Below are 27,749 nucleotides of genomic sequence, written 5' to 3' on the forward strand. Positions count from 1 at the left end.
TGGGAATTGAGAGACCTGGGTTTTTCTCCTGGCTTTGCTGCTGAATCATTTCCTGCAGCAGTATCCTCCTCTGAAAAGGGGATGGAGTGGACTTGTAGGATTCTATGAATGAAGCTTCCTCATCTCCACCAGCTGGAGCCCTGAGCTCCTGAGAACTCTTGGGCACTGGCACAGCCGGGCTTGGGGACTTGCCCTGTCCCGAGTGCTCTGGCACGATAGCCACCCTCTCCTCACTCCGACAGACCCACGGCTCCCGGCTGCGGCTCCACCACGTCTCCCAGGCCGACTCCGGAGAATACGTGTGCCGTGTGGTTGGCAGCTCAGGCCCTGAGCACGAGGCCTCATTCACGGTCACTGTCCCGCCCAGTGCAGGGTCCTCCTACCGTGAGTGAGGGAGACGCCACGGGCCGGGGGAGGCAGGGAGACACTGGGGCTGAGGAGGGGGGAGGGGAGGCAGGGGAGCCCACCCAGTCCTGCTGAGCCCAGCCCTCTGCCTCCGTCCTCCCCCAGGCCTTAGGAGCCCTGTCATCTCTATCGACCCGCCCAGCAGCACCGTGCGGCAGGGCCAAGATGCCAGCTTCAAGTGCCTCATCCATGATGGCGCGGCCCCCATCAGCCTTGAGTGGAAGACCCGGAACCAGGAGCTGGAGGGTGAGCCGGGGGGATGGGGGGCTGGAGGCGGGTGTGAATGCACGAGAATCACCACTGGTGGCTGGGCAGAGACCACCATGGCACCAAACTTTCTGTGTGACCCCGGGTAAAGCCCTTCCCCTCTGGGGACTTGCTGTCCCTATCTGGATGGTGAGAGGGCTGGACCCAGGAGTCTCCAAGGACTTGTTTATCAACCATCTGTGACCCTGTGAGCTGGATACACCCAGACTGGAGGGGTCGGGGCCATGGGGCACTGGTGTGCCTACTGGCAGCGCCAAGGCAGGAGGACACCCTCACTGACCACACCCTCCTTGATGCCAACCCCGCAGACAATGTCCACATCAGCCCCAACGGCTCCATCATCACCATCGTGGGCACCCGGCCCAGCAACCACGGTGCCTACCGCTGCGTGGCCTCCAATGCCTATGGTGTGGCCCAGAGTGTCGTGAACCTCAGCGTGCACGGTGAGGGGCTTCAACCCCGTGGGCTCTGACTTCATGTTTCCAGCCCCGATTCCGAGCTCAGAACCTGCAGGCTTAGATCCAGCCTCTGCCACCGCCTCCCTCTTGGGCATTCTCCTTCTCTGAGCCTCAGTCTCTACATGGGTGCAGTGGGGAGCCTAGTGCCCACTGGCAGTTACTGGTACGGGGGCTGTGACAGTGCATGTGACCAGCAGAGCCTTGCATGTGTATCAGTGGTGTCATTCCTCTGGGCAGGGCCCCCTACAGTGTCTGTGCTCCCCGAGAGCCCCGTGCGGGTGAAAGTGGGAAAGGCCATCACCCTGGAGTGTGTCAGTGCTGGGGAGCCCCGCTCTTCTGCTCGCTGGACCCGGATCGGTGCCCCCACCAACTTGGAGCAGCGGGCACCTGGGCTCCTGGACAGCCACGCGGTGCTGCAGGTGATGTCAGGGGCGTCTCATCTCTGGATCTGAGGCCCAGTCAGGGCCCGTTCTTGAGCAGTTGCCTGGAGGAGAGAGTGGTGGATGGACAGACGGGTGATGAATTGGTGAAGGAAGGGAGGGATGGGATAGGTGGGTGATGGCTAGATTGGAAGACGGTTAGGAAGAAAGAAGGAAGGTGGAAGGAGGAATGGGTAGAAGGATGGGTGGTTGGGTGGGTAGATGGATGGATGGATGGGTAAATGGGTGGATGAGTGGATAGGTGGGTAGATGTATGTATGGATGGATGGATGATGGATGCATGGACGGGTACATGGGGGGGTGGATGTGTGGATGGATAGACTAATGGGATATCTTGAGTGTGAGCCCTCAAGCAGCCAGTCAAATAGGAAAGCTAAAAACAAAGGGACGGGTAGAAGAAAGAGGTGAAAGCAAGCCAGAGGGCTGATGCCAAGGTTCCCCCTCAGTGGCCCCATGACCAACATCCTTGCTTCTTCCAGATTTCGTCAGCTAAACCATCAGATGCAGGCGTCTACGTCTGCCTAGCTCAGAATGCACTGGGCACAGCGCAGAAGCGAGTGGAAGTAATTGTAGACTCGGGCACTGTGGCCCCAGGGACCCCCCAGGTCCAGGTAGAAGAAGCCGAGCTGACTGTGGAAGCTGGACACACGGCCACCCTGCGCTGCTCAGCCACAGGTGTGGACGGGGGCTGGCACATGGGGCAGGGAGAGCAGCGGGCCCTGGGGCCTGAATTTAGACATAAGAGGCCTGAAGAGGATGTCATGCTCAGGAAGGGGGCTTTACTGCTGGCAATCTCCCAGTGATGGCTGAGGTGCCCACTTTGTGCCCCCCATGAAGGAGCAAGCTGACCCAGGTCCCTTCCTGACCATCCCACCGCCAGCCAGTCCTGGGGCAGCCCACCAACCTCTGCCACTCCACTCCACAGGCAGCCCCACGCCCACCATCCACTGGTCCAAGCTGCGCTCCCCGCTGCCGTGGCAGCACCAGCTGGAAGGTGACACGCTAATCATCCCACGGGTAGCCCAGCAGGACTCGGGCCAGTACATCTGCAACGCCACTAGCCCTGCCGGGCATGCTGAGGCCACCATCGCCCTGCATGTAGAGAGTAAGGCCCTCGTCCACCCTCCTCAGGCTACCCTCTCCGCACTGCATGGAGGTCTGAGCCCCCCAACCAGGCCACACCCTGGACAGAACTCCAGGAAACCTATCTGGAGGGCCACATGCACCTCAGGCCCTGGAGCCTGCCCTAACCTAAAACCCACGTCCCCTCCTGGGACCTGGGCTTCCCTCATCCCCAGTCCTCTGGGCTCCCCGTTCAGCTTCCCTAGTCCTTTGGCAAGTCGCCAGGGCCCAGCACCTGCTCCCATCCTGACCTCTGCTCTTCGCCGCCCTGACCTCTGTGTCTCTAACCCCAGGCCCGCCGTATGCCACCACAGTCCCGGAGCACGCCTCGGTGCAGGCAGGGGAGACGGTGCAGCTCCAGTGCCTGGCTCATGGGACGCCCCCACTCACCTTCCAGTGGAGCCGTGTGGGCGGCAGCCTCCCTGGGAGGGCAACCACCAGGAATGAGATGCTGCTCTTTGAGCCTGCGGCCCCTGAGGACTCAGGCCGCTACCGCTGCCGGGTCACCAACAAGGTGGGCTCAGCTGAGGCCTTCGCCCAGGTGCTGGTCCGAGGTGAGCAGCCCCAGCTCAGGCTGGGTAGAAAGGGGTCAGCTTTCCTCCAGGCGCTTGTCCGAGCCTTTCACTTACCCCTCAGCTGGTGCCGGGGGACCCCCACCTGGGGCACGAAGACCCCCCTCCACTACCCTATCTGGAATGCCTTCTTTCCCCCCAGGAAGACCCCAGTCACTGTGTTCTCAGCAACCCTAGCTCTCACTGCTGCATCCCTCCCTTGGCATTGACCTCATACTGCCAGAGGCTATGTTTACATGAGTACCCCAGCCTGCCTCGCCTGCCAGACGGAGGATGCTCAGGGCAGGGCCTGGACCCAACATCTCAGCAGCCCCGGGCTTGTCCACCACAGCACCCAGAACGGGCTGCGTAAATGCTGGACGGTGACAAAAATGGATGTGTGATAGGGCGGCACCCGCCCCCGGATGCCCAGGGTTTCAGTGGATCTCCGAAGAATCCCACATCTCCGTGGTCTCCTCAAGAGCCTGGACCGAAGGGAGCCCAGGTCCTGGGTTCAGTGCACAGCCCGATCACTTGATAGTTGTGTGACCTTGGCCAAGTCAGTGAACCTCAAGCCTCACTGTCTTCATCCTGTAAAGTGGAGAGGACAATGCCAGCACACAGGCTGACTTAGAAAGGGACACATATGTAGAGCCCGTGGCACCTAGTAGGCACTTGGTAAATGGTGATAGTATGCATTTGACCCACCCTCCCATATGTCCCCTGCACCCGGACGTTAGGATCCTCCTATTTTTAATTAATTAATTAATGTATGTGTGTATGTATGTATGGCTGCATTGGGTCTTCGTTGCTGCGCACGGGCTTTCTCTATTTGCGGCGAGTGGGGGCTACTCTTCATTACAGTGCACGGGCTTCTCATTGCGGTGGCCTCTCTTGTTGCAGAGCACGGGCTCTAGGCGCACGGGCTTCAGTAGTTGTGGCGCACGGGCTTAGTTGCTCCGCAGCATGTGGGATCTTCCAGGACCGGGGCCTGAACCCGTGTCCCCTGCTTTGGCAGGCGGATTCTTAACCACTGCACCACCAGGGAAGTCCCTCTCCTATTTTAGACTAGAGCCAGAATAGTCTTTGCTGTCCTTCCTTCAGGTGTCTGAATCTTTCCAAGGCCAACCCCTCCCGCTCTCGCCTTGGGCTGCCCTCCCCTCCCGAAGGCCAGGAGCTTCTGGAAGCACAGCCCAGCACTCCACAGGCTCTTATTTGTGTTGATTGAATGACTGCACGAGTGAGCAGATGAATGAATCTGCCAATGAAAGGCCTTTTTTCCCTGGTCAGAGAGGCAAACAGGAGGACGTCCCCTGAATGTTAGGGTGGGGGTTTCCTGGGTCCTGGAGGGGCATCGGGGATATCACACATACACACACACACACACACACGCACAACCTCTTACCTGTCCCCGCAGGCCCCTCCGGCTCTCTCCCCGCCACCCCCATCCCAGCAGGATCCACGCCCACCGTTCAGGTCACGCCTCAGCTGGAGACCAAGAGCATAGGGGCCAGCGTCGAGTTCCACTGTGTCGTGCCCAGCGAACTGGGCACTCAACTCCGCTGGATCAAAGAAGGGGGTCAGCTGCCTCCCGGCCACAGCATGCATGATGGGGTGCTCCGGTGAGTGGGAGCAGTGGCAGGACTGAACTTGGGCATGCCAGCCCAAGGCACCCAGTGGGGCTGTTAGAATACCTATCCTACTGGGCTTAGCATAAAACAATGGCCTTGGGCAAGTCACTTCACCTCCCTGAGCCTCAGTGTTCTCAGCGGTACAGTGGGTTATATGAGACCAGAATGAGATAACCTAAAGCACTTAACACAGTGCTTAGCATGTGGAAGGCCTTCAGTAATCAGTGGCCCATGTTCGTATTATTGTTAAAGGGAAGAGAACAAGCTCTGAGGCCAGATATATACATGTGACCCAGATCTCAGCTCTGCTACTTGATAACTGTGTGATCTGGAACTCTAGACCACAAGGTCTTGGTCTAAAATGGGTGTGGTGACACTCACCCTGACTTCCTACCTACCTCCCGTGGTTTTGGGGAGACTAGAAGTTTACATCGTGTGCTGATACTTGACGACTTTTAACTCCCACACAGTTGCAAAGTATTCTCACCAATTGTTTTTATTCACTGATGTCTTATTATTTTTTTCTTTACAGAATCCAGAACTTGGACCAGAGCTGCCAAGGGACGTATATTTGCCAGGCCCATGGACCATGGGGACAGGCCCAGGCCAGTGCCCAGCTTGTTGTCCAAGGTAGGACGGTGGCTTCAGGCTTCTGCTAAGAGCAGGGGACAGAGGTGAAGTGCACAGGGACCATATTCCCCAAGAAACCCCTTAAATGTGTACAAATAAAGAGAAGTATTTGATTGTATCTTGCTTTCGTCTAGCACAGAGTGAGGGGGCTTGACAAATATTGCAAGGGAGGGGGGAAGAAGGGAGATGGGCGGAGTGAGTGGGTGCTCAGACAAACCAATGAAAATGACTGCGGATGCACAAGTGAGTAAAACGAATGAACAAAGAGCACACAAGTGAGCGTGCTAATGAGTGGATGCACGAAAAAGCGAATGAAATGCTGAACGCCTCGGGCTCCAGTGCTCACCTTTTCTGGGGCAGTCTGCGGCCTCACCGAGCCCAGGCCTGCAGCAGGCTGGCCTCACTCTGTTCTGCCTCATCCTCCCCCAGCTCTGCCCTCTGTGCTCATCAACATCCGGACCTCCGTGCAGACCGTGGTGGTCGGCCATGCCGTGGAGTTCGAGTGCCTGGCCCTGGGTGACCCCAAGCCTCAGGTGACATGGAGCAAAGTTGGAGGGCGCCTGCGGCCCGGCATCGTGCAGAGCGGAGGCATCGTCAGAATCGCCCACGTGGAGCTGGCTGACGCAGGACAGTACCGCTGCACCGCCACCAATGCCGCAGGCACCACCCAGTCCCACGTGCTGCTGCTCGTGCAAGGTGAAGGCTGGCAGGGAGCTCTGCGGGGCCGGGGAGCGTGCAGGGGCTGCTCTCACGCCATCTCCTGCCTTACCTGTGCTACGCCTCCTTCCTGCTCTCTTGGGGATTTTCAATTTGGTGTATTTAGGGAGCAGGTTTCATAACAAGCAGGTGCAGCAGGGGATAGCAGTGAGTGTTCCTCTGGGGCAGCTGGAACTTGCAGGGAAAAGCTGTGCCATGGGGCATCAAGAGGAAATCAGATAAGTAGTCTTCACCTGCTGGAGCTCCTGCTCTGATGAGGAAGACCTACAGCTCAGTCTGATGGCAGAGACAGCACAAACACAAAACAGACGTAAAAGACAGTAAAACATGGACAATGGATGATGCCAGGCAGACACAATCTGTGTGTTCTTCAAAGGCTATTCTTTTTCACCCCAAGCCCTATGACTTGCCCCAAACTTACCCACACTGCCCTAGTACCCCCTTTTCAGGTCCCCAGAGGGCTGCACAATTTTCCACCCAGGTGTGTTGAAGAGGCTCGGTCTATGGAGTCAGTCAGTTGGACCTGTCCCTGAGCCCTGGCTCTGCATGGTTCCACCTGTGCAACCAGGAGTGAATGGCCACAGTTTCCTCATCTGTGAAATGGGGACATAGTGCCTCCCTTCCAGGGATGGCATGAGGATTAAATGAGTCAGGACACAGGCTGGGCTTACAAACAGTTGGTGTCATCAGGTTGATGGCCTGTGTCTCCTCCTCCCCTCTCAGCCTTGCCGCAGATCTCAACGCCCCCAGAGGTCCGTGTGCCCACTGGTTCTGCAGCTGTCTTCCCCTGCATGGTCTCTGGCTACCCCACTCCTGACATCACCTGGAGCAAGGTAAATGCTAGGCAGGAAACCAGCGGGCGTGCCTGAGGGGAAGGGACCAGGTCCTCACCATCTCGGTGCCCCCAGGAGCTGGCCCAGGCTTGGCGCAGAGTATGCGCGCCATGTCTGAGGGTGGGCCCCAGGCAGGGATGGGAGACAGGCCCCGTGGAGGTGTGGGCCAAGGCCAGGGTTCAAAGCGCCAGTGTGTTTGCAGCTGGATGGGAACCTGCCGCCTGACAGCCGCCTGGAGAACAACATGCTGCTGCTGCCCTCGGTCCAGCCCCAGGACGCAGGCACCTATGTCTGCACCGCCACCAACCGCCAGGGCAAGGTCAAAGCCTTTGCCCATCTGCAGGTGCCAGGTGAGACCACACACCCCGGGATAGGCAGCACCCTGCCCGCCACCTTGTGGGTGGTGTCTTGAACTGCGCTTTCTGCCCACAGAGCGGGTGGTGCCCTACTTCACGCAGACCCCCCACTCATTCCTGCCGCTGCCCACCATCAAGCATGCCTACAGGAAGTTTGAGATCAAGATCACCTTCCGGCCCGACTCAGCCGACGGTGAGCAGGGGAGGAGCTGATTGGGGGGCCTGGGGCTGGGCATCTCCGAAGTCACTGCCATCAGGGTATGAGCCCTGGCAGCCCCCAGTCCTCAGCCTTCCCTGCCCCAGGGGCTCCAGGCCGGCCGGGCCTCCCCCTCTGGTTCTCTCATGCCTCCTCTCCTCCATTCCCTCCTCTGTGATACCTGCACCCCAGCCTCCCCCGGTCCCTCTGCCATTGGTGCAGCAACCCCCAGTCCTTTTGTCCCATCTCCCTGCTCCTGTCTCTGCTCCTTCCTCCTTTTCCCCATCTCTCACCCTTCCCTCCTCTCTCTCTCTCTCTCTCTCTCTCATCTGTCTCCTCCCACCTCTTACGGGTCTCTGACTTTCACTGTCCAGGCCTCCTTCTCTACTCGGGTGAGTCTCCGCCTCCCTCTCCTCCTTCAGGTAGACCCTACAGTGTAAGTGAAGCAAATTCAGCTTCTTTCTAGGGGCTCTCAGCAAACCCCTTCTATTTAGGGCCCCATCCTGAGAGTGAGACGCCCTGGCTGTGTGGGGTGTGCTGGAGGGAGGGACAGCAGTTAGCGAGGGGAAAGGCTCACAAGCTTGGGCCATTCGTTCCGGGGCTGGGCAGACAGGGAGCCCATGGCTGGACGGGAGGCCCTAACACAGCTGTGCCCGCCCAGGGATGCTGCTGTACAACGGGCAGAAGCGGATCCCAGGGAGCCCCACCAACCTGGCCAACAGGCAGCCCGACTTCATCTCCTTCGGCCTCGTGGGCGGGAGGCCCGAGTTCCGGTGAGACCCTCGCCCTCCCGGTTTACAGGGGAAGCGGGGCTGGGGCACTAGATTGCAGGACTTTCGTCAGGCACACACCACCCTGAGCTGAGTTGTACGACGGAGGTTCTGAAAGAAGGAGGAGATGTGGCCGTTACCTTCGGTGACCCCCCGTGCTGCCGGGGTCAGCACAGTGCGCCAGCCACGTGGCGGAGGAAGCAGCCTCAGACTTGCACACAGTTGCAGCAGAAATACTCAGCGATGCTGAGTGTGTCCTTCCAGGGTGGGACTGCTGCAGGCCAGAATTCATTCATTCATTTATTCATTCAACAGTTTTTTGCTGAATACCTACTATGTGCCAGGCACTGATACAAACAAAACAAATCAAGTTCTGGCCCTTGTGGGACTGTATATTCTAGTTGGGGAAGACCAGCCACAAACAAAGAAGGAAAGAAACAAGGTCATCTCAGAGGGAGGAGTGCTCAGACGAACAGTGAGGCCAGGTGCTACGCTGTAGGGCCTAGAGCCAGGGGCACTTGGAGCCCCGGGGGCTGCTCTGAATAAGCTCCCAGGGAAAGAGTGTAGGAGAAGAAGAACCCCTGGGGAGGGGCAGGGATAGGGTGAGCTGGGGGTGGTGGTGGGGCGAGAGCACAAGGCAGGACAGGAACTGGAGCAGGATGGCAGGGAATGGCATCCACACTTTTGCCCAGCCTGGGCTCCCTGCCCAGCCCTTCCTACAAACCCCGTATCCGCTCTCTCCCGCTCTGGCCCTCCCTCCCACCCCCTGGAGCAGGTTTGATGCAGGCTCGGGCATGGCCACCATCCGTCACCCCACACCGCTAGCACTGGGCCAGTTCCACACCGTGACCCTGCTGCGCAGCCTCACCCAGGGCTCCCTGATCGTGGGCAGCCTGGCCCCGGTCAACGGCACCTCCCAGGTGAGACCCAGCCCCGTTCCTCTATTCCTAGCCCCTCCCCACCTCCGCTCAGCCTCTGCCATTCCTGACTTACCCCCTGTCCAGGGCAAGTTCCAGGGTCTGGACCTGAATGAGGAGCTCTACCTGGGTGGCTACCCCGACTATGGCGCCATCCCCAAGGCAGGGCTGAGCAGCGGCTTCATAGGTGAACCCCCTCCCCACCTTCAGCCCTGGCCAGACCTCACCTGGCTGGCAGGGCACCTGGGAGGGCACTGCAGGGCGTGGGTTGGAGCTGGGCAGGCCTCCCTGCATCCCTGCCTTGGCTCATCCTGCCTGCCCGCCCCCCAGGCTGTGTCCGGGAGCTGCGCATCCAGGGTGAGGAGATCGTCTTCCACGACCTCAACCTTACGGCGCACGGCATCTCCCACTGCCCCACCTGTCGGGACCGGCCCTGCCAGGTAACCCCACACCGCACACTCCTCCCGGCCGCCCAGGCCGCTGTCCTCAGCCATGGCCGGCCCTGGTGGGGTGTGGGGAAGGACCAGAGTGTTCTCGGTCTGACTTCTGGGGGCTGCTTTGCAGAACGGGGGCCAGTGCCAGGACTCGGAGAGCAGCAGCTATGTGTGTGTGTGCCCGGCTGGCTTCACCGGGAGCCGCTGTGAGCACTCGCAGGCCCTGCACTGCCACCCAGGTGTGTAACCCACCCTCTCCATCACTGCCACTCCGGGCTCTTCCCTCTGCCCGTTGCTGCCCCGTCATACCCACCCCAACTGCTAACCGGACTCACCACACTCTCTCCATCTTTCCCGAGTACTTAACCACTCTTTCTGGATTCTGACTTCCATCACTGCCATCCTAATATCCACCATGCCTCCCATCTCTGCTACCCAAGCACTCATCCCCTGTCACAGTACCCGGACACTCCCCCCAGCCCCAGTCACTGCTCCCTGGTACCTACCACCTTCCCATCTGTTACCAAGGCACTCACCCCCCTACCCACCACCCAGGTACAGTCTTTCAAGAAAAAAAGAGTCACTTGTTCACTGCCCCCCTTGCTCTCTCCCTGCCCAGCCTCCTCTGGCCCCACCCTTGCCCGAATCCATTCCTCCTCCCCGGTCACCCGATGCAGCCCTCCCAGGCGTCCCGGCCCTAAGTAGCCAAGGCCCCCGGGGGGCAGGCAGTAGTTAGAGTTCTGGCATCAGGACCCCACCATCTCCCAGGCCACCTCAGTGTCCTCCTCATTGGCCTGCGTGTCCCCCAGAGGCCTGTGGGCCCGACGCCACCTGTGTGAACCGGCCCGACGGCCAAGGCTACACCTGCCGCTGCCACCTGGGCCGCTCGGGAATGAAGTGTGAGGAAGGTAAGTGGAGCTGGGCCTGAGACCCCCAGGGGTCCCAGTAAGGACGGGAGAAGCTGGGCAGGGCATTCTGAGGCCAAGACGGGCCCTATGGATGATAAAATTATTCCAGAGCCAGAGGGCCTCAAAGTCACCTGGCCAAGCTTCATGCCCAGCCTGAATCCCGTACACAAGGGCCCCAAAGGGGAACCCCATCTAATCGGAGATCCAGCCTGGTCTGTAGTGCTGGGGGCAGGGTGCTTCTAGGCTGTTGCAGCCATTACCCAGCTGATCCCGAGCCTCTAGGACTGGAGAGTGGGGTGGGCAGGGGTCCCAGAGGAAGGCTGCATAGTTGGAGCCCTCCCAGGACTCTGGCATCCCCACTGCCCTGGCTGAGCTGTGGCTGCTGCAGGTGTGACTGTGACCACCCCTTCCCTGTCGGGCGCGGACTCCTACCTGGCGCTGCCTGCTCTCACCAACACGCACCACGAGCTACGCCTGGACGTTGAGTTTAAGCCACTGGCCCCTGATGGAGTCCTGCTGTTCAGCGGGGGAAAGAGCGGGCCTGTGGAGGATTTCGTGTCCCTGGCGATGGTTGGCGGCCACCTGGAGTTCCGCTACGAGTTGGGGTCAGGTGAGCACTGACACCAAATGCAGTTGAGCTGTAGGCACCAAGCTCCGTGCCCGCCTTGGCCCTCCACACCCCCGGAGACGGGAGGAATAAATTCTGAAGTCAGACCAACCGGAGTCCCCTGTTCTTCACGTTCCTTCTCTCTGTGTGACCTGAAGCAAGTCTCTAGTCCTCTCGGGTTCCTCTGGGACACTGGGAGGCTGAAGGAGGTTCCCCGTCTGCTCAAGTTCCTGTAGGGGGTGGGACAGGGCAGAGGGCCATCCATGTGCCAACCCTGCCGGCGTCCTCCCCAGGGCTGGCCATTCTGCGCAGCTCTGAGCCCCTGGCCCTGGGCCGCTGGCATCGCATATCCGCAGAGCGTCTCAACAAGGACGGCAGCCTGCGGGTGAACGGCGGGCGCCCTGTGCTGCGCTCCTCACCTGGCAAGAGCCAGGGCCTCAACCTGCACACCCTGCTCTACCTGGGTGGTGTGGAGCCGTCCTTGCAGCTGCCCCTGGCCACGAACATGAGCGCTCACTTCCGCGGCTGCGTGGGCGAGGTGAGCGACTTCCAGACGGCAAGCGGGGAGGGCGGGGTGATTTCCCTCCGCCTGCAGCCAGCCCAAGGTGCTTGGGATCAGAGCCTCAGTTTCCTCCTCTGTAAAATGGGTATAATTACACCTGCTTTGAAGGTTGTAGTGAGGAGGGACTGCACTGATGGATGCTCCTGGCACACAGTAGACCCTCGACTTTGGTCCTCCCCCCCAACCCTAGAAAGCCACGTTACTGCTCAAGTTCCAGCCTGGGTTCCCAGCTACCCTCTGCTGCAGTCTTCTCTCTGCTGGTACACCCGTACTTCAGCCTCCTGCCTTCTTCGAGTCCCTTAGTGTCCCTATGCCCACAGGTGTCAGTGAATGGAAAGCGGCTGGACCTCACCTACAGCTTCCTGGGCAGCCGAGGCGTTGGGCAGTGCTACGACAGCTCCCCGTGTGAGCGCCAGCCTTGCCTCAGTGGTGCCACGTGCATGCCTGCCGGCGAATACGAGTTCCAGTGCCTGTGTCCAGACGGCTTCAAAGGCGAGGGAGCCTGGCCAGGCACTGGGAGGGAGGGGTGGGGGGTGGTCAGTGGCCGCTCCAGCCCATGCCCACTCGCCTCTCCCCTGGCCCACAGGAGACCTCTGTGAGCACGAGGAGAACCCCTGCCAGCTCCGTGAGCCCTGTCTGCATGGGGGTACCTGCCAGGGCACCCGCTGCCTCTGTCCCCCTGGCTTCTCTGGCCCTCGCTGCCAACAAGGTAACTGCCCCAGCTTCTCTCCACCTCCCCCTTGGGGCGCTGGGGCCTGACACAGCCCACCGACTGGACCCTGCCTCTCCCCACAGGCTCTGCACATGGCATAGCGGAGTCCGACTGGCATCTTGAAGGCAGTGGGGGCAACGGTACGTACTTGCTGTGACCAGCCAGAGCTGCTGAGCAGGCTTGTCCCTCCCAGGCTTTGGGTCTCTCAGCCCCTCTTCCAATGACCCCACCCCTCCATCCTGGCCTCTGAACAAAACCAACCCAGGTGAGAGGCTCCCTGGGCATAGAGAGACAGAATAAGAAGAGCACAGCCGCACAGAGCTGGGTCCTGCCCTATGCTCACTGCCTAGTGACTTTGGGCAGGCCCTTGAACCACTTTCACTTCTGTACCCTCCTCTGTATTCATGCATTCCAGCAACAGACATGTATGTGTGCCCATCCTTGCCCTGGGAGCAGTAAATAGAAGATGCGTAAGGCAGGACCCTCATTCTCAAGGATTCCACAATCTGTTTAAAAGCAATGATAATGATTTGTAAAAATGAATACTTATTGAACATTTACAGGCCCTGTGCTAACTGCATTATAGATACATATCTTATTTATCACTAATATAATAGGAGAGGTAGTGGCATAGTGGATAAGAACCTGGGTTCAAATCCTAGCTCTACCACTTACTAGCTGTGTGACTTGGGTGACTCACTTAACCTCTCTGTGCCTCAGTTTCCTCACATATAAAATAGAAAGAAGTAACATCCTTCCACAAGGCTTTGGATAAAATTTTGTGTGAGAGTAAAATTCTTTAATGTACTTTAAATGCTTAGAACAATGTCTGGTCCAGAGTGGGCACAGAATGTTAGCTTTTGTTAATATTATAGCAAAGGCATAGGGTTGTTACAAGGACCCAGTTAAAAATTATGTTTGTAGCTGGATGTGAAACTTCCTGCATGGTGACTAGCAGATAGTAGGTGCTTGGTAACTGTTAGCTGCTAACTTCATCAGTTGGTGGAGGGTGGCAAAGTGTCACCTACCCTGGTAGCTGCCAGGACTCAGGGGCCAGCACTGGTGTGGGATGGCTTTGACCAGGTAGGGTTGGGGATGTTATAGCCACACACACAGTGTGGACGATGCAGCCGAAAGGTCTGGGTTGCCATCCAGGCTTCCCACTTCCTGGGCAAGTCACTCATCCCTGGACCTGTCTTCCCGTCTGTAAGATGGAGGGAGTACAAAGGTTCAGAACCGTTTATGTGCCACTGACCTAGATGACCAGCTGCCCCAGTTTGCTCAGGACTGAGGAGCTTCTGGGGATGTGGGACTTCCAGAGGTAAAACCAGGACAGGACCCGGCAAATAGAGATGGTTGATCACCCTACCTGGACCCTACTGACTGCATAGAATGAAATACATAGGATTTCAAAGGGAATCAATTGTTCTGAAAGAAGGTTATCAAAATATTTGAAGTTTTTTGCATCTTTATTAATGCATTAAATACAAGATCTAGTGTTAGGGTTAGGGTTAGCTACCACAATTGCAATAAGCATAAACAATGTTTTGAAATATTTGCAGCAACTGTAATGCAATAAGGAAATCTTCCATTGGTGACTGAGTCACAGGCCCTGCTACTCCTTCAGTGTGTTGCCTACCTGCATTACTAAAGGAACCGCTAACCTTCAAGGAGAAGTGAGCAAGGCTAGAACTGTAATGTTCTCCAAGCCAAGTTCACAGGCCTCTGAATTCTTCCCCCAGCCCCCTTGGGTCTCCAGGGACGGCAGGTTCAGAGCCCTGCAGTAGTACAGGTCGGGGTGGAGGTGGGGGTCAAGGGCACCGATGCAGGATGGATACTCCATGCGGGTGAGCAGATGTCCCAGCATCGCCCCCACTCCCCCGACAGATGCCCCCGGGCAGTACGGAGCCTACTTCTACGATGACGGCTTCCTCGCCCTCCCTGGCCGCATCTTCTCCAGGAGGTGAGAAGAGAGTCTGTGGGCCCAGGGTGGGGAACGGGAATCTGGGACTCCTGCCCTCTCACCCACTTCCCCCGCACCACAGTCTCCCCGAGGTGCCCGAGACCATCGAGCTGGAGGTTCAGACCAGCACGGCCAGCGGCCTCCTGCTCTGGCAGGGCGTGGTAAGTGTGGATGTCCCACCCAGGATCTCAGGGTTCCCAGCCCCCTGGTGGTCACAAAATTGGGAGAGAGGAAGGAGGAGGCCACAGCTGTCGGTAGCCCCCAGGAACCCTGTGCTTCTCTGGTAGGAGTTGGGAGAGTCTGGCCGAGGCAAGGACTTCATCAGTCTTGGGCTTCAGGATGGGCACCTTGTCTTCAGGTGGGTCCTGGCACCCGACCCTTCCTCTCCCTTCCCTCAGCCCCCTTACCCTTCAGTGGCTTCCCCTCCGGTCAGCCCCATGGTCCCCCCAACAAGAAGCTGCAGCGCCCAGTGACCCAGCTGCACACCACCACCACCGTCCCACACCCCCTCCAGTCCTGCCCCCTGCTCACACCCTCTTGGGCCTGTGTGACTGCAGCTACCAGCTGGGCAGTGGGGAGGCCCGCCTTGTCTCTGAGGACCCCATCAACGATGGCGAGTGGCATCGGGTGATGGCACTGCGGTAAGGGAGCCCCCCGGGCACTAGGGCGAAGGGCCCAGAGTCCTGGACTGGGACAGGACGCCCCCCATCATGCGCAGGGAGGCAGGCATTGAGCTCTGGGAAGACAGAACTTGAAGCCAGGGTCAGGGGAGAGCCCGCCAGCCGGAGCACAGACTTCCAGGGCAGGACAGAACTCCTTGGGGTGGGCGCACAAGCACCCTAGGGGATGGATGAAGCCTGGGTGGGGTGCTAGGAAGTTGTGTTTGTGGGACCAGATCTCTCATCCAGCGGAGGGAGGGGGCAAGAAAGAACTCAGGGAGCGGGGGGCACACTGCTCTGACTGGAATCTCTGTAAGCAAAGGGAGGGGGCTCTCACTGGGTTGAGGACGGGGGATCGGTGGTGAGGGGCCTGACCCCGTTCCACTGCAGAGAGGGCCGGAGAGGTTCCATCCAGGTGGACGGAGAGGAGCTGGTCAGCGGCCAGTCCCCAGGCCCTAACATGGCAGTCAACACCAAGGGCAGCATCTACGTCGGTAAGTCTTGAGCTCGGGCCTCGTGCAGGCCTGGGGCCGCTCCTCCAGGTGGGGGAGGGCCCGGGGCTCCAGCACAGGTAGAGCACGGGGCCTTCCTCCCCCCACCTCCTGGAGCTGACAGGCCCCGCCCTCTCCCTTCCCCACAGGTGGAGCCCCCGACGTGGCGGTGCTGACCGGGGGCAGGTTCTCCTCGGGCATCACGGGCTGTATCAAGAACCTGGTGCTGCACTCTGCCCGGCCTGGCACCCCGCCTCCACAGCCACTGGACCTGCAGCACCGCGCCCAGGCGGGGGCCAACACGCGCCCCTGCCCCTCGTAGGCACTGCCTGCCCCACACGGACTCCCGGGCAGCGCCCCAGCCCCACAGCGTCGACTATATTATTATTAATATTATTATTATGAATATTTTGTAAGAAACGGAGGCGATGCCACGCTTTGCTGCTACTGCCCTGGGCTGGACTGGAGGGTGGGCACGCCACCCCACACAGACACACCTGGGCAAAGCCACAGGCTGCTGGGCAGGGTGGGTTGCATGGGAGCAGATGCCTCAAAGGGTCACCAGGACTTGGGGTCGGGCACGGTGGCTGAGCAGGCTCAGAACTGCCCCCACCGACAGAGCCCCCCAAGGTAGTGCTGGGCTGCCCATTTCTTCAGCCCTTGGGCAGCCCTCATTTCTACAGGAGCCAACCTCGGCTTCCAGCCTGGAGCCTCACCAGCTACCCGGAGCAGAGGGCATCGCAGTGGCCTTCGCCACCCTCCTCTGGGTTGGGAAAGCTCTTTAGTGCTAACTGTGGTGCAAAAGGCAGCTCACCCCTGGGCAGGCAGCCCCCAGCCCTGCCAGCCCATGTCCCAGCGCCCCTCCACCTCCGCCTAGCCAGCCAGGCCACTGGCCCCTGGCAGCCTCCCCCCTCCCACCAAGCCTTCCTGGCCTGCATCTCTCCCACCCCACACCTAGCCCAGGGCCCCTGCCCTGAGGGGCTGCAAGGGAAAGCCCACCCCAACTCTTACCAGGAGCTGCTACAGGCAGAGCCCAGCACTGAGAGTGCCTCCCTGCCTGCACCAGGCCACGTCCCCCCACTGATCTGGAAGTGAAGGCCCAGGGCGCATGGGGGGAGGAGAGCCCTGGTGGTCGGAAGGAGTCAATGCCTTGGGTAGGGGAGCCGGGACTCATGACTGGGAGGGACAGGAAGGGGGCGTGACAGCCCTGCCCCATCTGCGGGAGCCCCAGGGCCCAACTGGGGGCAAGCGCCCTCCCCACCAGCAGCCCCCAGATGTGGGTCCGGGACGCCTGGCTTCTGTGTCCTAGAAGGGACCCTCCTGTGGTCTTTGTCTTGATCTTTCTTAATAAACGGTGCTATCCCCGCCAGGGCTGTCTCCTGTGTCTTTGACTACAACTGGACTCGTGGTACCTGAGGGTGGGCCAGGTTGGGGCAGAGAGAGCAGGGCAAGTGAGGTCCGGGAGTGAAGCAAGGCAGCTTCAGGTGAGCGAGGCCCCTACTCCCTGCCCTTCACTGATCCATCAGAGTGCCAGTCACCGTGCAAGTTGCAGGGTCAGCTGCCTCCTGTGACCTTCACCATGACCCTGTGAGGCAGGAATCATCCCATTTTCCAGAGGAGCAGACTGAGTCTCGGAGGGTTATATGATCTGCCCAAGATTGGACAGCCCTGTGGGGGGTGGGGGCAGAACCCAGGGACTGTCTGACCCCAGAGCCCACTCTCCTTCCTCTGATGCCCACAGCCTCTCTAAGGATGACCCCCCTGACCTGGCTCACTCAGCCGCAGGCCCCCAGGGGCCACCTGGCCAGGACATGTGTAACGGACGGTGCACACCACCAGCCCACGAAGCCAGCCGGCTGGAGGGGCAGCTGCACCAGAGGAGGCCCATGAGGAGGCCAGCGCCACCGCCCGCAGCTGGAGGCCTGTCGCAAGAAAGAGCACTCAGGCCTCAGCCTGGGCCAGCTGCCCCCACCCACCACTGGAGAGGGACAAGTGTGGTCTCGGCGGGAGGAGCGGCAGCAGGTGATGACCAAGAGCCATCTACCTTCCGGAGCCGCATCCTGCCGTGCAGGGTCCCGGCGTGCTGGGGGGCTCCGCTCAGCTGCAATACCCAGGGGGCCCTCAGACCTGTGAGCTGGGGGAAGAGTCAGGGGCCCGGAGGTACCATCATCCGTACTCCCTTCCTGGCTGGGCACCAGAGAGGGACTGGCAGTGGGAAATAACAGCTCTAACACACTTGAGATCTGCCCCTTGCGGGGTATGATTATGTCTTGTTTAATCCTCCCAAAACCTCTTAGTGTTAGTATTTTTATTTCACAGATAAGAGAAGTGAGGCACAGAGAGGTTAAGTCACTTGCCCAGATCACACAGCTGGAAGTGACAGGGGTGGACTTGAACTCACAGTCTAGCTCCAGGGGCTGGGGTGGATGAATGGAGCTACTTCTCAAGGAGTAATGCTGTAGTGAGCATTTTCTGTGCACCAAGCACCATGTTCTGCGCTGGGCCCTTCACCCACAGGATTTCACTTACAGCTCATGACAAATCTGAGAGGTTAGGTGTATCATCCCCAGTTTACAGATAAGGAAACGGAGACATAGAGAGGTTCATTCTTCCACTCACTTGATGAGTATTTTTCAATCACCTGCTACTATACCCCAGACATTGCTCTAGGGACTGGGGGATATGACAGTGAGAAAATAGACAAAAATGTCTCCATGGAGCTGGCATTTTAGTGTGAGGCAACACAAAACACAAATTCTACCATGTGTCAAATGGAGATAGGTGCTACGAGGGAAAATTAAGCAGGGAAAGGGACAGGGCATGTTGGCGAGGGGCAAGGTTGCTATTTTTCTTTTAATTGTGGTAAACTATACAAAACAAAATTTACCATTTTAACCATTTTTAAGTACAGTTCCGTAGTATTAAGTCCATTCATATTGTTGAGCAACCATCAACACCATCCATTCTCAGAACTGAATTCATCTCATAAAACTGAAACTCTGAACCCATTATTAATAACTCCCCATTTCCCCTCCCCCCAGCCCCTGGCAACCATCATTCTACTTTCCGTCTCTTTGACTTTGAGTACTCTAGATGTCTCATATAGGTAGAATCACATAGTATTCGTCCTTTTTTTTTTTTTTTTTTTTGCGGTACGCGGGTCTCTCACTGTTGTGGCCTCTCCCGTTGCGGAGCACAGGCTCCGGACGCGCAGGCTCAGCGGCCATGGCTCACGGGCCCAGCCGCTCCACGGCATGTGGGATCTCCCCAGACCGGGGCACGAAGCCGTGTCCCCTGCATCGGCAGGCGGACTCTCAACCACTGCGCCACCAGGGAAGCCCCAGTATTCGTCCTTTTGTGACTGGGTATTGCAGTCAGCATAATGTCCTCAAGGTTCATCCAGGTTGTAGCATGTGTTGGCATTTCCTTCCTTTGTAGGGCTGAACAATATTCCAGTGTGTGGACATACCACTTTTGTTTACCTGTTTTTCTTTCAATGGACACAGGGTTGCTTTTCTTTTTCTTTTTTTTTTTTTTTGGCCGCACAGCTTGTGGGATCTTAGTTCCCCAACCAGGAAACCCGTGGCCCCTGCAGTGGAAGCGTGGGGTCCTAACCACTGGACCGCCCAGGGAAATCCCAGGGTTGCTATTTTTAAACAAAGGCGTCAGGAAAGAGCTCATGGAGAGGGTGAGGGTTAAGCCAAGACCTGCAGAAGGCAAAGGAATGAGCATGTAAACCTTTGGGAAAAGCCTCCAGGTAGAGGAAAGAGCTAGTGAGAGACCAGAGGCAGGACAAGACTGGAGCATGGAAGGAGCTGCCAGGGGCCGGAGTGGAGGAGCTGTTGGAGCAAGCAGGCAGGTGGGAGGTGACGGGCCAGGTCACTCAGGGTCTGGGGGCCCCTGGGAGGCTTGTGTGGGCTGAGTGAGGAGTGAGGAGGGTCCTGCGCACAGGAGTGACGCGATCTGACTTAGTGTTTTAAAACGCTCCTCAGAGGGGCTTCCCTGGTGGCGCAGTGGTTGAGAGTCTGCCTGCCGATGCGGGGGACACGGGTTTGTGTCCCGGTCCGGGAAGATCCCACACGCCGCGGAGCGGCTGGGCCCGTGAGCCATGGCCGCTGAGCCTGCGCGTCCGGAGCCTGTGCTTCGCAACGGGAGAGGCCACAACAGTGAGAGGCACGCGTACCGCAAAAAAATAAAAATAAAAAAAATTAAAAGCCTCCTCTGGGGAATTCCCTGGCTGTCCAGTGGTTAGGACTCCACGCTTCCACTACCGGGGGCCCAGGTTCAATCCCTGGTCCTGGAACTAAGCTCCCGCAAGCCGAGGGGTGCGGCCAAAAAAAAAGAATAAAATGCTCCCCTGGCAGGAGAGCTTAACTCCCTGCTAGTGTGTGGGCTGCGCGCGGTGACTTCCTCCCAAAGAGGACAGTGTGGAGAGAGGAGACAGAGTAACAGTGGAGAAACTGACAAACACAGCCTCAACCCAGTGACCAAGGCCAACATCAACATCCGTGGATCATGTTGGGGAGTGATCGCGTTGGTTTGACCTGGTGTGCACTTGACCTCTGGGATCTTCCTCCTCATAACCCACGACTGCAGCCTTATCATGAGGAAAACATCAGATTAATTCCGACAACACTGATGGCTTGGTTATGGGCTGAGAGGGAAAAGGGAGTAAAGGACCACTCAACCGTTTGGGCCTGAACAACTGGAATTCAAAGCTGCCACTGAGTGAGAAGGGGACACGGGTGAGGAGCAGGACGCAGGGCAGGCTATGGGTCATGAGTTCAGTTTGGGGCAAGTTAAGTGTGAGACCCGCCTGCACAGCCACGTGGAGATGTCAGGTGGGGAGGTGGTTATATAAGTAGCGTTCAAAGATGAGTCCAGCTGGCGATACAGTATAAAGGAGAACGAGGAGGGAACGGGTGTGGCAGCTGGAGGAGAGGACATAGGGCCCGGGCCTCTGGGCACAGAGCATAGTGTCAGGGAGGACCCTGAGGAGTGGCTGGGAGGGAAGTGTGTGGGCTCCCAGGAAGCTGGGTTTTACCCCTCAGCCAGGTGCATTTTTGCAACGAACAACCTGTTCAACAGGACATGGCAACCCTGACTGGGAGTGGGGCATATCCAGATTCCTAAGAAGGATAATCAGGGGTGACCTAGTCTGGTCCCCTCTGTCCATCCACAGAGGTCATTCCTGGTTATGTCACTCAGTGACTCTATAACCTTGGGCAAGTCATTTCTCCTCCCTAGGCCTCAGTTTCCCCATCTATAAAATGTGGGAGTCAGGCTGGATCAATGGTTTTCAAAGTCTTGAAGGTCAAACTCAAGTCTCTCAGTGGGATATCAGTCAGCCGCGGCCCAGGCCTCCCACGTCAAGTAGAGCATCTCTCCTTGTGATGCCTGGGGCCTCTGCAAGGCTCTGTTTAGGAAAAGCTTCCACCACTGAAATGACATTTGGAAGCAGCTGGATTCGATCACCGTTTGAGCTAACATCCTCTGCTCCTCAGGCAGTCTGGTCTGAATGGATTCCCCACTACTGTGCCTCACCTTATCCTCTCCTGCCGCACCCGTGCCTCCGGCCCCCAGCTTCTAACCCAGCTGCTCAGCAGGGCCCAAGCCACACCTGTCACTGACCTCTGCAGTTAGCTGCTGGCCACGAAGCCTGGTCACTGCCGTCGCCACAGTTGTCCATGCCCAGGGATCGCACACCAGCCTCGGGGGGATGCACCTGCTGTTCTGACATCGGAAGTAGGCACAACAGGATCCTGGGGTTGAGAGGGGAGGCACAGTGAGGACACTGAGCACCACAGAATGTTTGGCCCTTTGGGGAGGGAATGTGGGAGGTGTGAGCAGGAGAGGCTGTTTCCATGTGCGTGCAAGTGAGAGTATGGATGAGACAGGTGTATGATCATAAAGATGATGATGAGGATGGTGATGATGATGATGATGATGATGGCAGCTAACACTTATTGAGCTCCTATTCCAAGCCAGGCGTGGTTCACATCCCAGCTCATTAAGTTCTCACATTAACCCTGTAGGGTCAATACTATTATCAATCCCATTTTAGAGATGAGAAGACCGAGGCACAGGGAGGTTAGGTCACTAGACCAAGGCCACACAGCTTGTATCTAAGCAGCAGGATAGGAATTCAGCCCCATGCTCATGAGCACTGTGGCACCCAGTGTGTGTGTGTGTGTGCACGCGTGCGTGCATGCAGCCTATGGTAGCCCAGCAACCTGAATACTCCAAGCTCATCTCGGCTCGTGGCACTGCACCTGCCATCAGCCCTGCCCGTAACTGCATGGCTTGCTCCCCTCAGGTCTCCACTCAAATGTCATCGTGTTGAAAGGCCTGCCATCACCTCCACGTGCGAACGGCACACCATCCCTCCCCCACCACCCCTTTATCCTGATTTGGGTTCCTCTGCAGCACTTACCACCTCTGCAGATTATGGATTTGATCGGTTCTTTGTTTATGGTCTGCCTCCCCCACTAGAATGGCAGCTCAAATGGGGCAGGGACTTCTCTTTCATTCACTGCTGCATGTATCCCTGGAGCCTAGAACAGCACCTGGCACAAGGGCAGGTACTCAATCTTTGTTAAATGAATGAATAGGCACACAGCTGAGAGAAGGGTATGACTTGGTGCACAGGGTGTGGCAGACAGGTTGGCTTACCCAGCACCCCATTCTGTAGAGAAAAGCTGGTTCAGGAGGGACTGACCAATACCATGGCTCAGAGGTGGACATGGGAATCAGAGCATTCCATTCCTGGCCCCGGGAACGGACACATGGCCCATGTGACTAATCAAATTTGGCCCCGAGGACTTTTCCTAGAACCGTAAGAAAAGATCTTCGCGGTTCCCTGGCAGTCCATTGGTTAGGACTCAGCTCTTTCACTGCCGGGGGCCCAGGTTCAGTCCCTGTTCAGGAACTGAGATCTTGCAAGGCGCTCGGCGCAGCAGCCAAAAAAAGAGAGAGAGAGAGAGAGAAAAGATCCTCACTCTTTATTTCACTGAGGTGAGAGTTATAAGGGGGACTGTGAGCTTGGAGCTTCAGGGTCACCTTGCTGCCAAGTAGAAAGAGGAACTGGAGCTGCTTGAGATGGAAGCCAAACAGACCCAGTGCAATGCAAAGGGAGAGCCCAGGTGGCATTACTTGATCTCCTGAATCCAGCTATACCTGAACGAACACCTTAATATCCCAGTTATAGGAGCCCCCCAAGTTCTCCTTTGGCTTAAGCCAACTTGACTTGGGGTTTTTTCATGTGCAAATGAAAGTGAATGCTCTAATTTATAAAAGATGTGCAGGGGTAAAAGTGAATATCTGTGAGAGAGAAAACACAAACAGTAATCCAAGTAAAAAGTGGTAAAAAGTGATCCAGGGAAGCCAGAGTTGTGACAGGGCTTCACCACTGCCGCCTGCTTTTGAGTCCAATCCTGCTAAACACAAAACAGCTGCAACATGCTTGGCTTGCACCTCACGGAAGGTGAGAAAGGGAGGGAGGGAGGAAAGGAGGGAGGGAGGGGTTGATTTCCAATTAGCCTGTGAGATCTGCCTGCAAAACAATATAATAGGACCCTTGGCACGCTAGAGCCCACAGGAGCCAGAAAGGGGACCCCAGGCACCATCAGTCATGGCCCCAAAGACACACATGAGACAGCAGGGGGTGCTCTCTGACCAGCTCAGGTTGAAGGGCTGTCCAGGGCCTGGCATGTCGAGGTCCAGCTCCTGGTGAACCTGTGTTGGCTCTCAGAGGCCCCCCTGCTCTTGCCTTGAAGTGCTCACAACCCCATGTTTAATTCTCCAGTCTGGATATTTTGCCAGCGAGGGCGATGATGTTTCTCCAAGGTTTTGGAAACTTCTGGGCTTTGGCAGCTCCTCTGCTGAAACATCAGTGAGTGTCTTCAGTCCTGGGGAAACCTGCTGGGACTAAAGCCTTGACTCAATTTGAGCAGAGGACAAACTCTAGCAGTTAAAGCCCGGCTCCTCCACCTGTGAGCTGGGAGTCCTGTGGCACTTCACTCAACTTCTCCAAGCCTGTTTCCCATCAATAAATACGAGGGTAGGAGCACCGGCCCAGAAGAGCTGCTGTGAGAACAGATGAGATCTGGCATGCAAAGGGCCAAAGGCAGTGCTCAACAAGGGATTATTATCAGTTCCCTTTCCTTGCCTAAGTGGGTTTCTGTCACTTACAGCCAGAGTCCCAACTCTCGGCCCCTCTGCAATCAGGTGGACCCAGGACAGAGAAGCCAGTGTGTGAACATGAGAGTGTGTGAGTTGCATGGCAGTGTGCAAAGTGGTATTGTGTACGATGAGGTGTGCATGATGTGAACTGTGTGTGGGAGAGAGTGCACAGTACACCAGGCCTGTGGGTTGGGTGTTTCAGTGTGTGTGGCACAGGTGGGTGTGCCAGGTGTGTGTACGAGGTGTGAGTTGTGCACAGGTACAGTGTGTGTGAGTGGGGTGGGTGCTGGAGTGTGAGATGTGTGAGTGTGTGGGAATCGTGTGGGAGTGGGAGTTGTGTGTGAACAGGTGAGGGGCTGGTCCGTGCATCCATGGAAGTCAGGTTTTTGGGGTTGGCTCTTTGGGTCTGGACCGCACTTTACTGAAGCCCCTGACCTTGCCGCCAGGCCCCAGCCCCCGCCCTCTCTCAGGACCAGCCCGCACCCACCTAACCGGAAAGAGGAGACTTCACCCACGAAGTCCACGTGGGGCTGGCGGCCTCTGGTGACCAGGCGCAGGCCCAGGAAGCCCCCGGAGGACGCCACCGGCCCAGGGATGGTCAGGCCGCAGAACCGGGCCCCCAAGGGCCGTGGCGCCCCCGGCGGGCCCTCGTAGAACTGCAGGTAGGACCCGGGGGTGCAGGGGTCCTCCGGCGCCGGCGCCGGGGAGGAGGCGTTGGGCGCCGCCGGGGTCAGGCTGTAGACCAGGAAGAAGCGGAACTGGAAGTGGATCCTGTCGCTAGGGGTCGTCGCCTGCATCCAGAGCCTGCGGTCGGTGTCCGGGGCCACGAAGTAGAAGCGGCGCGACGCGGAGTGCGAGCGCAGCAGCAGCCGTCCCCCTGCCACGTCCGGCCGCACGGGTCCACCAGGTCGGCTTCGGCGAAAAGCACCGACCCTGGAACCATGCGGTCCCGTTCCAAGCCTGGCCCTGCCCTCTGCCCGCTGTGTGACCCCCGAGTGAGTCACTCAGCCTCTCTGAGCCTCAGTGTTCTTGTCGGGAAAATGGGGATGATTGAGCAATGTCAGAATTTTTGTGAGGATTAAAAAATGTAATTCAAGTCCTCAGTCTCGTATTCAGAAACCCTAGGATGTGTTTCAGAATTTTTCAGATTTTAGAAACATATATAATATGTTGCAGCCCCACATGGAGTCTGCCACAGCCCTCCACGATCAAACACATTTTCTAGAGCAATTGCACAGAACATGTACCCTAAGTAGGACAAACACAGGCTGTAAACAGCCTCCTGTCAGTTCAGGTCAGGTGTTGCCAGTTAGTTAGCTAAGAACAAATTTTGGTTGTCAGAGCTTTTCATATTTTGTAGTGGAAACTAAAGGATTGTGGATGTGTATGGGTTCAGTGCTTAGGACAGTGCCTGGCATTTAATGAGCATTATGGACGTGTTATTCAAGGATGGGGGAGGGCATTTCCTGGCCTTCCCTCCAGTGGTTAGGACTCCGCACTCTCACTGTGGAGGGCCCAGGTTCAATTCCTGTTCGGGAAACTAAGATGCCACAACCCTCGCAGTGCAGCCAAAAAATAAAAGGATGTGGGAGACACAGTTGGGCACCTGCCCAGCCAACAGGCATTCCCTGTTTCTCCTTGCTAAGAGAAACTTAATTCCCCTCAATTATCAGAGAGGCCCCCTGGTCTTTGGCCTAAACCAAGCCTTGTAATCCTAATTCCATTTGCCAGGTTTAGAGATTGGCCTGTGAACTGATTCTGGCCAATGAGATTTAAGGAGAGGTTTGCTGAGGGTTCCTGGGAAAGGTTTTCTTCCCTGATTTAAAAAAAAAAAAAAAAAAAAAAAAGGAGGGAGAGCTGTGTGATGAGGAGCTCCTTTTTCTTCCTGCTTTTGAAAGCTATTGACTGAGGATGCGATGCCCAGAGCTGCAGCAGATACCTTGCAAGGATGAGGTCATGAGAATTATGGAGGAGCCCTGACATGGTTGAGCTGCTGAATTAACCATTTCTGGACTCATCTCTGGCCTCTCTTCTTAAGTGAAATAATAAATGTCCTTGTGGTTTTTTTTTTTTTTTTTTTTTTTTTTTTTGTGGTACGCGGGCCTCTCACTGTTGTGGCCTCTCCCGTTGCGGAGCACAGGCTCCGGACGTGCAGGCTCAGCAGCCGTGGCTCACGGGCCCAGCCGCTCCGCGTCATGTGGGATCTTCCTGGACCGGGGCACGAACCCGTGTCCCCTGCATCAGCAGGCGGCCTCTCAACTACTGCGCCACCAGGGAAGCCCTGTCCTTATGATTTAAGCTCTGTTTAGTCTGGTAACTGTTACTTACAACCCAAAACATCCTCACTGGTACCGTGTTGTTGTGAGGATTAATGAGATAACGTGTAAGTACTCAAACCATCTGATTTTTGTAAGGGTAGAGAGAGAACAGGACGTGGCTTTTCTGGTGCATGGTAGGGGCACCAGTGGTGCTTGAGGACAAGCCGGGATGTGGGTCTTCGGGGAAGAAATTCTCCATTAGGGCTCAGGATGTGGGAGCATCTTCTCATATCTGTGCAGACCTACTAAAGCCAGAACCTGCCCTGGAGGCACACGGGACAGGCGGAGGTTTAGAGAGTGGGTGAACGAGCACCTTCTATGAGCTGGGCACTGTCTATGTGTCTTGCATGGTTTATCTCACCTTATATGCACAATAATAATAGTCCCTTAAGACAGCGGTCCCCAGCCTTTTTGGCACCAGGGACTGGTTTTGTGGAAAACAATTTTTCCACAGACGGGGGTCAGGGGGTGGGGATGGTTCAGATGGTAATGCGAGGCATGGGGAGCGACGGGGAGTGACGGGGAGCGATGGGGAGCGAAGGGGAGCGATGGGGAGCGAAGGGGAGTGATGGGGAGCGATGGGGAACAAAGGCGAGTGATGGGGAGTGACGAGAGTGACTGGGAGTGACAGGGAGCAACGGAGAGTGACGGGGAGCGACGGGGAGTGACGGGGAGTGACGAGGAGTGATGGGGAGCGACAGGGAGCGACGGGGAGCAGCAGATGAAACTTCGCTCGCTTGCCCACCACTCACCTCCTGCTTTGAGGCCCGGTTCCTAACAGGCCGCAGACTGGCCCTGGGGGTTGGGGACCCCTGCCTTAAGGGGCAAGGGCCTATTATTATTTCCATTTTACTGCTGAAGAAACCAAGTCTTAGACAGTGGAAACAGTAATGTCAAGGGTGTGTGTGTGAACGCAGGGCCGTCTGACTCCGAAGCCCACAGTGTTTCCCAGTGCCAGACTGCCCCACCCGCCCCCAGACACCTGCTTCTGGGTGACTTGGAGCTCCAGCTACCCACAGGGTTGGGGGTGGACTTGAGGGTGCCAGCCAAGACCAAACGCAGGGTTTCCCAGTGTCTCCCAACTCAAGGGATCCCAGCTCATCAGGGTGAGTGCTGATTGAGGAAACACAATCTCAAAGGGTGGTGGGACCTGAATCTCCTGCCTGCCCCAACCAAGCCACCTTGTACTTACCTGTGTGCAGAGCAGACACAGTCAGGGCAGTTGCCCCCAGCAGGAGCAGCCTTTGGGGCAGCTGCAGAGGACAGGCTTCCATCCACGCCCTCCTGTGCCCAGCGATGGGGAAGACCTGCAGAATCTGCAGTTTGGGGTCTTTGGGGAGACTGGGGTATAGGGGCCTGGTTAGGCCAGTGGAGGGATTGGCGGGACACAGAGAGCAAGGGAGGCAAGTATGCCAGCTCCTCTGGTCTCTTCAGTGATGTTTGTGCTCCCTGTTCCAGATCCTTCTTCAGATCAGGATTGTGTCTAGGGTTGTCATGGAGATTTGGGACTGGGGCTGGAGCCTGGGGAGAGAAGGCGGAGAGGATGTCTGCTCATCCCCTGCCAGACAGGAACCAGGAAACTCAGATCCGGTTCAGCCACAGGGCTTCTGGGAGGGGGACC

General features: G+C 57.4%; 2 protein-coding genes across 5 annotated transcripts in view; one reads left to right on the top strand and one right to left on the bottom strand.

Moving 5' to 3' along the window:
- The window catches only part of HSPG2 (heparan sulfate proteoglycan 2), a 102,693-nt gene extending 85,695 nt beyond the window's left edge, over positions 1-16,998 (top strand). For all 4 annotated transcript variants that reach the window (XM_081255806.1, XM_081255807.1, XM_081255808.1 and 1 more), the window contains 30 exons: positions 243-384; positions 511-651; positions 981-1,115; positions 1,368-1,549; positions 2,050-2,245; positions 2,496-2,675; positions 2,986-3,246; positions 4,661-4,865; positions 5,407-5,504; positions 5,934-6,200; positions 6,945-7,054; positions 7,257-7,404; positions 7,487-7,603; positions 8,268-8,379; positions 9,152-9,296; positions 9,381-9,480; positions 9,624-9,733; positions 9,858-9,966; positions 10,537-10,635; positions 11,024-11,245; positions 11,536-11,780; positions 12,125-12,296; positions 12,391-12,513; positions 12,600-12,656; positions 14,404-14,479; positions 14,562-14,640; positions 14,767-14,837; positions 15,037-15,120; positions 15,529-15,632; positions 15,779-16,998. In XM_081255806.1, coding sequence (XP_081111932.1) covers positions 243-384; positions 511-651; positions 981-1,115; positions 1,368-1,549; positions 2,050-2,245; positions 2,496-2,675; positions 2,986-3,246; positions 4,661-4,865; positions 5,407-5,504; positions 5,934-6,200; positions 6,945-7,054; positions 7,257-7,404; positions 7,487-7,603; positions 8,268-8,379; positions 9,152-9,296; positions 9,381-9,480; positions 9,624-9,733; positions 9,858-9,966; positions 10,537-10,635; positions 11,024-11,245; positions 11,536-11,780; positions 12,125-12,296; positions 12,391-12,513; positions 12,600-12,656; positions 14,404-14,479; positions 14,562-14,640; positions 14,767-14,837; positions 15,037-15,120; positions 15,529-15,632; positions 15,779-15,951 — 4,263 coding nt within the window. In that variant the 3' untranslated portion in view covers positions 15,952-16,998. The remainder of the gene's footprint in view (positions 1-242; positions 385-510; positions 652-980; positions 1,116-1,367; positions 1,550-2,049; positions 2,246-2,495; positions 2,676-2,985; positions 3,247-4,660; positions 4,866-5,406; positions 5,505-5,933; positions 6,201-6,944; positions 7,055-7,256; positions 7,405-7,486; positions 7,604-8,267; positions 8,380-9,151; positions 9,297-9,380; positions 9,481-9,623; positions 9,734-9,857; positions 9,967-10,536; positions 10,636-11,023; positions 11,246-11,535; positions 11,781-12,124; positions 12,297-12,390; positions 12,514-12,599; positions 12,657-14,403; positions 14,480-14,561; positions 14,641-14,766; positions 14,838-15,036; positions 15,121-15,528; positions 15,633-15,778) is intronic.
- Positions 16,999-17,268: 270 nt separating this feature from the next.
- On the bottom strand, positions 17,269-27,402 carry LDLRAD2 (low density lipoprotein receptor class A domain containing 2; the record flags this gene model as incomplete). Its single annotated transcript, XM_081215640.1, is given in 8 exon segments — positions 17,269-17,297; positions 17,396-17,551; positions 17,674-17,834; positions 21,257-21,320; positions 21,323-21,391; positions 24,298-24,678; positions 24,681-24,722; positions 27,321-27,402. Coding segments are annotated over 8 exon segments (984 nt in total).
- Between the last annotated feature and the right edge of the window lie 347 nt (positions 27,403-27,749).

This window comes from Mesoplodon bidens, assembly GCF_964165515.1.
Source record: "Mesoplodon bidens genome assembly, chromosome: 2".
NCBI classification, from domain to species: Eukaryota; Metazoa; Chordata; class Mammalia; order Artiodactyla; family Ziphiidae; genus Mesoplodon; species Mesoplodon bidens.